The sequence below is a fragment of the Hipposideros armiger genome, unplaced genomic scaffold (assembly GCF_001890085.2).
Source record: "Hipposideros armiger isolate ML-2016 unplaced genomic scaffold, ASM189008v1 scaffold_291, whole genome shotgun sequence".
NCBI classification, from domain to species: domain Eukaryota; kingdom Metazoa; phylum Chordata; class Mammalia; order Chiroptera; family Hipposideridae; genus Hipposideros; species Hipposideros armiger.
In genome coordinates this window covers 2,416,442-2,424,322 of record NW_017731641.1, presented here as the reverse complement: position 1 = coordinate 2,424,322, position 7,881 = coordinate 2,416,442, and the positions used below count along the sequence as shown (strand labels likewise).

The 7,881-nt window shown below is 37.4% G+C and overlaps 1 protein-coding gene across 1 annotated transcript in view; it reads left to right on the top strand.

Moving 5' to 3' along the window:
- The window catches only part of CCDC15 (coiled-coil domain containing 15), an 87,284-nt gene that overhangs the window by 7,539 nt on the left and 71,864 nt on the right, over positions 1 to 7,881 (top strand). Inside the window, 2 exon segments of the mRNA XM_019658888.1 lie at positions 1,516 to 1,665; positions 7,148 to 7,339. Of these exon segments, the coding sequence (XP_019514433.1) occupies positions 1,516 to 1,665; positions 7,148 to 7,339 (342 nt within the window).

The window sequence follows — 7,881 nt, the reverse complement described above, 5'->3', positions numbered from 1 at the left end:
TTCTGTTCATTTCTATCCTGGTGTATAGTAGGTCTTCAGGATATTTGTTGAATGAATGAAGGAGGAAATATAGCTTGTGTTGGTCCTTGAGGAATGTTTATGCTGTGAATACAGATGATAGGGAGGAACATTTCATCTGAAGGGAAACTTTTGCAAAGTTTATGTGTGTGCCTGTTTACATGATAACACTCATACATACTAATAAACACAAGGACAATTTTGAAAGTTATTTTTTTATAGTCTTTCACCAAACTGTTCCAATTAGCTATTTGTTCAAATTTTATCGTGGCACTTACCACATTATATTCATAGTACATTGTTTACACCTCTTCTTTTCCTGATGGAGTGTGAGCTCCTAGAGCACAGGGAAAAAAAAGTCTTACCATCACATCTCCACCTTTATCTTAGTGCCTAATAAACATGGGTATTCAGTAAATATTTATGGAATGCACAAAATGTGTGAAGGTCTACTGAATGTACAGACAGGGTGCTGAACATGAGGTAAAAGTATGAGGTATGTTTACTTAGTAAAAATATGAGGTAGTTTACTTAGTAGTCCAGATCTGAGAGCAGAAATGAGGTACGTTTAAAGTAAATGTTAAATAGCAATGCAATGTTGTATAGCCACTTATTTTATTTATGTTTGTATATATGTATGTACGTATTCATTCGTTTATTCCTCCTCTGCCTATTTCCAGAAAGGATTTTAAGAGTTTGGGTAGTGCATTATTAAGTGCTAAGACGATGGCATTTCAAGAAGAATGGTACAACTTTGTGAATACCGATCAGGGACTCAAATGGGATAAAATGTTCCAAATTGTTTAGAATATGTTTTGGAGTTAAGCATTACATAAATATTGAGTACCTTCATATTCAAGGTTCCGTGTTACATACTACAGAGGAAACACAGGAGAATTAAATACATTAGTTCATAATCTAATGGAGGAATCAAGAAATACTGTATTCAATTACCATTAATCTGAGGTACCATAATATACAGAGCTCAGAGGAAGAAAGGATTGTGGAAGGCACTAACTAGGAGGTAGGTTTTAGATGGTCTTGAAGACTGAGTAGGCCTTTACTAGATGGAGGGCACGCTGAGTTAAAAATGATGCATAATTCTGAGTATGAAGGCATTTTAGAATAGGACGTATTTGGTGAATAGTGAACAATATGGTGTATCTGGAATGTTTTACCCATTTTAGAAAATGTGTAACATAAGATAGATTTGAATTGGTTCATTAAAAATGAATGAAGATGCCATTTGTTCTCAGTTCAATGACAAATTAAGATTTGAGTTGAGTACTCATAAATTCCAATTTTTAGTTTGCAATTTGCTTTACATTCTTGGCATTCACTAGCTATGTCTAGATTATCATTTCTGAACTTCTGTGATTTCCCTACTCTACTGGGAATTTTGGATTATAGAACTGAATTATTTTTTTAGGATTGTTTGAGCCCGAATGGGCAAAACTGCTGACATTTAAGTTCATTTTCTATCTTTCATCTTTAAAGACTTCAGCGTATATGATTGAAGAAGAACTAAAGGAACAGCTAAGAAAAAAACAAGAAGCTTTGAAGCATTTTCAGAGACAAGTCAAACATCGAGTAAATCAACAAATTAGGCTGAGAAAAAAGCAACAGCTTCAGAAGTCTTTCGAAGCAGTAAGTTCAAAATAAGCCTGAGTAAGAAGTGCATAGAAAGTATCTGTGTGTTGAGATAAGCTATTAGGCAGTAATGGTATCGCTTTCTTTGGATTCCATGCTTTGTATAATCTGATTTGCTGGTGAGGGCAGTAGATTTGTATGTCGAGAAACCATGTTTTATTCCAGTGTTGTTCTAATTTTTTTGCTTTCAGTAGTTAAAAACAATGTCAGCGTTTTGGATTCAGATTTGGGTTTGAATTCTGACTTATGCTATTTTTAAAAAATTAAATTTATTGAGGTAGCTTTGGTTAATCATGTATAAATTTCAGGTGTACATTGTAATTCACTACCTGTATACTCTATTGCATGCTCACCACCTAAAATCTTGTTTCCTTCTATTACCATATGTTTGACCCTCTTTACTCATTTTGCCCTTCCCCTCTTGGTAACCACCATTCTATTGTCTGTTATTAGTTTGTTTTGTTAGTCCATTTGTTACTTTTTTTTTTTTTAGCTGAGCCATCCTGCCACCTGTTGGCAGCTCAGCGGCAGCTCAGCTCGGGCCGTGAATCAAACCAGGGACCCTGTTGCTCAGAGCTCAAACTCTTGAGTGAGCTCTTAACCAACTGAGCCACTCAGCCGGCCCCCATTTATTACTTTTTTGCTTGATATTCCACATATGAATGAAATCATATGGTTTTTGTCCTTTTGCATCTGACGTATTCACTTAGCATACTACCCTCAAGATCCATCCATGTTTCTGAAAATGGCAATATTTCTTTTTTTTTTTAATGGCTGAGTAGTAGTCCATTGTTCATATCTACATCATCTTCTTTATCCATTCATCCACTGATGGACACTTAGGTTGTTTCCATGTCTTGGCTATTGTAGATAATGGTACAGTAATCATAGGGGTACATCCATCTTTATGAATTAGTGTTTTCATTTTTTTTTTTTTTAAATTGGGCAATTGTGGGGAGGGGAACAGCGTTGGGGAATCAGGGAAGGGGAACAGACAGGTAGACAAGTTACTGTTTTGTTCTTCAGCCTAGTTGTGGAGGACGTCGCTTCACTGGCCCATGTTGGCATGATCATTGTGCTCTTCCCGGGTGAGGCAATCGGTCGCCGGTCATTGGTCGGCCACTCACAGCGGCTCCCAGTAGCTTACACTGGCTACGAGCTCACGCTGGCTGCCAGCCACTCATGTAGCTCACAGCAGCCCACTGCAGCCCTGCTGCAGCCTATGCCATCGCCGGCGACTCACGGCAGCCCAGCTCCAGGTTGAGCTGTTGTTCATCATCTTAGCTGTAGAGGGTGAGCGTCACTGGCTCTCAATGTGGGATCCGAACTGCAGCCCTGTTGCTCAGAGCTGGCGCTCCCAAGCGAGCTCTTAACCAGCTGAGCCACTTGACCAGCCCAGTGTTTTCATATTTTTCAGGTAAATACCCAGAAGAGGAATTGCTGGGTCATATGGTAGTTCTAGTCTTAACTTTTTAAGGAATCTGCATACTGTTTTCTATAGTGGCTGCACCAGTTTACATTTCCACCAACAGTGTACTAGGGTTCTCTTTTCTCCATGTCCTCTCCAACACTTGTTATTTCTTATCTTTTTGATAATGGTTATTCTAACAGGTGTGAGTCAAATTCACAAAAAACACCTCTGAGAGCAATGTCCAGAAGCTTAATGCTTATGTTTTCTTTTATGTATTTTATTCTTTCAGGTTTTACATTCAAGTCTTTAATCACTTTGGAGTTAATTTTTGTGTATGGCGTAAGACAGTGGTCTAATTTCATTCTTTTGCATACGGCCGTCCAATTTTCCCAACACCATCTATTGAAGAGTCTCTTCTTTCTCCATTGTATATTCTTGGCTCCTTTGTCATAAATTAGTTGCCCATGTATATGTGGGTTTATTTCGGGGTTCTCAATTCTATTCCATCAGTCTCTGTGTCTGTTTTTTGCCAATACTATGTTGTTTTGCTTACCATAACTCTAAAATAGTTTGAAGTCGGAGAGTATAATACCTCCAGCTTTGTTATTTTTTCCTTAGGATTGCTTTGGCTGTTTGGGGTCTTTCCTTATTGTTTGGATGATCTATCCATTGCTGTCAATGGGGTATTTAGATTCCATACTATAATTGTATTGTTGTCAGTTTCTTCCTTTTGGTGTATTGGTAATTGCTTTATATAGTTTGGTACTCCTAGGTTGGGTGTATATATATATATTAATAAATTATGTCTTCTTGATAGATTTTATCCTTTATCATTATAAAATGTCCATCTTTGTCTCTTATTACCTTTTTTGTCTTGAAATCTGTTTTGTCTGATGTAAATACGACTACACCTGCTCTTCTCTGGATACCATTTGCTTGGAGTATCATCTTCTATCCCTTCATTATGAGTCTGTTTGTCTTTGCTTCTGAAGACAGCATATAGTCAGTTCTTGTTTTTTAACCCATCCAGCTACTCTGTGCTTTTTGATTGGTGAGTTAAATCCATTTATATTTAGTACGATTTTTTATATATGAGGACTTACATAGCCATTTTATCTTTTGTTTTCTGGTTGCTCTATATCTCCAGTGTTTCTTTCTCTATGTTTCTGTCTGCTATTTTAGTTTGGTGATTTCCTATGATGTTTTTCTCTGTTTTCTTTTTTTTTTATGTTTCGTGTTTCAGCTCTGGTTTTTTATTTTGTGGCTACCATAAGGTTTGTGTAAAATGTCTCCTAGATAAAATAGTCCATTTTCTTTTGATTGCATCTTATCTTCATTTGCCTGTACACATTAATTTCTTTTCCTACTCCCCTTTTATGTTTTTGTTGTCACAAGTTATCTTTTCATGTTGTGTGTTCATTACCAAATTGCAGTAGCTATAGTTATTTTTAATCCTTCCCCCACCTCCCCTTTTACCTTTTTAAATACGCTTTTCTGAAATAAAGTTGAAATTTCTTGCTTCTGTCTGCCTTACTCAAAATGTTGAATACTTTTGTCTTTTTGTTTCAGGTAGAGGTCCTTTTAATCTGTATGCAGGTCTCAAAGTGATAAATTCCCTCAGTTTTGTTTGTCTGGGAAAGCCTATATTTCTCCTTCATATCTAAAGGATAAATTTGCTGGATATGTTATTCTTGGCCTTTCAGTATTTTAAATATATTATCCCACTCTCACCTGGCCTGTAAGGTTTCCACTTAGAGATCTGATGGGGTTTCCTTTGTAGGTTACTGTATTTTTTTTTTTTTCAGGCTGCCTTGAGAATTCTTTTTTTATCATTAACTTTTGACAGTTTTAATATGATGTGTCTTGGAGAAGGTCTTTTTGTATTGAGATAATTAAGTGTTCTGTTAACTTCTTGTACTTGAATGTCAAATTCCTTCCTGAGTTTTGAGAAGTTCTCAATAATTATTTCTTTGAATAGTCTCTCTGTTCCCTTCTCCCTCTCTTCTCCTGGAATACCCTTATGTTACTCTTTCTAACGGCATCAGATAGTCCTCATAGAGTTCTTTCATTTTTTGTTTTTTAAACTCTTAGTTCTCTCTCTTCTTCCACCTAAATCATTTCTAGACTTCTATCTTAAAGCTTGCTAATTCTCTTTTCCATCTGGTCTGCTCTATTTCCAGTGCTTTCTAATGCATTCTTCATCTCATTTATTGAGTACTTCAGTTCCAGAACTTCTGTTAGGTTCTTTTTTTATAGTTTCAGTCTCTTTGGTAAAGTACTCCTTTTGTTCATTAATTTTATCCCTGGGCTCATTGAATTGCCTTTCTGAGTTTTCATATAGCTCATTGAGTTTTTTTAATAACTGCAATCTTGCATCCTCTGTCATTTAAATCACAGTCTTCCGTGTCTTTGAGTTTGGAGTCTTTTCATTTTCTTTTTGAGTTACCTTGTTACCTTGGTTATTAATGGTACTTGATGGGTTCTTTCTCTGCCTTTGCATTTAAGATAGTGGTTCATTTTGTTTGCTGTTTTGATTTGAACAGTTCAGTGGTTGCTAATTGGAGGTCTTTTGTTTTCCAGTAGATGGTGCTATAGTGCAAGTTTTTATTTTTTCTTACCTGTATGGGTTGATGGGTGACCCTGCTGTGTCTTTGAGTTGCCTTGGTCTTGGGGCAGCATCACCATAGTTGTGGGATGTGGCAGGTAGGAGGGAGCTAGCTGGGTTCGTGAGCCCACAGTGCTGCCCCCTTATTCCTAATGGCTGCTGGCACCGCTGTGCTGTTAGCCACATTTCCTCTGCTGCTACTGGGCTCTGCAGCAGTGGGGGTCTGGAGAGTATAGGGAGTCAGATTCTTGGGCACCGGCACTGCTTCTGTGTCTCTTAACTTCCACCCACCATAGTGTGGGGGCTGCACTCAACTCCACCACTGCCATGTTAGCTGGGACTACTGTGGCTGTGAACACCATCCCTGTCTTTCCCGGTTTCCTTTTTTTTATTTTTGGAGAGAACCCATTTCCTTTACTATTATTGAAATTCACAGTCTTTAACACCATGTGGGTAGAATGGCTTAAATAGTGTATTTAAAGACATTGTAGATTCTAACCTAAAAATTTAGATCTCCTAAAAACTTCAGGTACAATTAAAGAAAAGTCTATTGACTATCTAATGAGATTATCTCTGATAATTCTCATGTACTGGGTTGGCAAGAGGTGTATTTCTTTTTTTCATTTCATTCCATTGATGGAAGCTGTAAAGGGTGCCTTTTTTTTCTGGAAGTGGAGTTACTTGCAGTACTTCAATAATCGTAGTGAATCCCATTTCCCCTGAAAAAGCCATACTTCTTTTTAAAGTGTCATACCTCCTTGATCAGCCAATCCAAGTATTTGTGCCTGGGCTCTGGCAGAGGGACAGTAACTCAGGGGGCGTTGGAGGCATACGTGGGTTGAGGGGGCAGACTGATGTGTGTGGCTTTGTGCAAGGGCTGGAGGACAGTCACCATTTTCCCTGTGTGGGGCCTTTCTGGGCAGCCGGCAGGCAGACGCCACCTTTCCTGTGTGAGCCCTCCTCCACACCCCTATCCTTCGCTTTGTCCTGCCTCCCCTGCGTGTTCTAATGCTCCCACCTTTAGATTTACTGATGCCTGGATTCTCAGGTGTTTGTGCGTTGAGCAGAGGAACCTTTGTTGGATTATGCATAAATGTTTGACTTGTAAATTTAAGGGGAGATACAAAGTGGTCTTCTTACTCAGCCATGATACTAACCTTGCTTGTGCTGTTTTACTAGCTATGTGACCTTGGGCTAATTACTTAACTTTCCTGGACAGTTTCTTCACCTATAAAATGAGGATATGATACTTGTCTCATAAGATTATTGTGAGAATTAGATGAAATAATGTAGATTATTAACACATAGTAAGGTGTCTGGTAAAATTTTTTTTTTTTTGCCAGCTAAAGCGTCCCCCTACTTTCCCCCAACTCTGATTTTAAATTTTTTGTGCTACTTATAGGCATTATGTGATTGGAGTGGAATCTCACTAGAATCATCTAATTCTTTCTTCCTTTGTGTAGGCAGAAAAAGAAGGCTCTATAGCCATGCAGTCTTCAGATCCAGCACATTTAACTCCCAAAAGAACAAGTGTTTTCCCAAACAATTTGAATGCTGCTATTGGAAGTGCTAGTTTACCTCCTTCCCAGATGCTTGGGGATGGAATAGAAGATAGAGAGAATCAGAATCAATTATTCCAACAACAAGCCCAGGCTGTAAGTACATGTTCATTTTATTTTATGTCTATGAATTTTTTAGATGTAAAACATACCTAGGATATGAAGTAGAGATTAGAAGGTATCACATTCATCTTCACCTTTTTATCAACTTGTTTTCTTAGTTTTGTACAGTGGTGAATAGTTAGATGATGTGTGTGTGTGTGTGTGTGTGTGTGTGTGTGTGTGTGTATTTATTTATTTATTTAGAATTTGTATTTAATTTTTGTAAGATACTTTAGAATCATCTAAAGTAAGGTGCCAAAGTGTTAGAGTTCAAAACTTACTAGAAAGAACTTTGGGTCAGAGAACATAGATTTTCCCAATTATACTGGGATTGCGTTATGGTAAGTTACTTTCAACTTGGTAGCATATAGATAGAAGTGATTCCTAACCTCTGTTACAAAAAGGTTCAGTACATACATGGGGCATTTCATTTGCTTTTTTTTTTTTTTGTCCTTTTACCTGATTAGCACAATAAATAGATCTATAGGTCAAGTAATAAATAGTAAAATCTCAATTAACATATTCAGAGTTTGGGG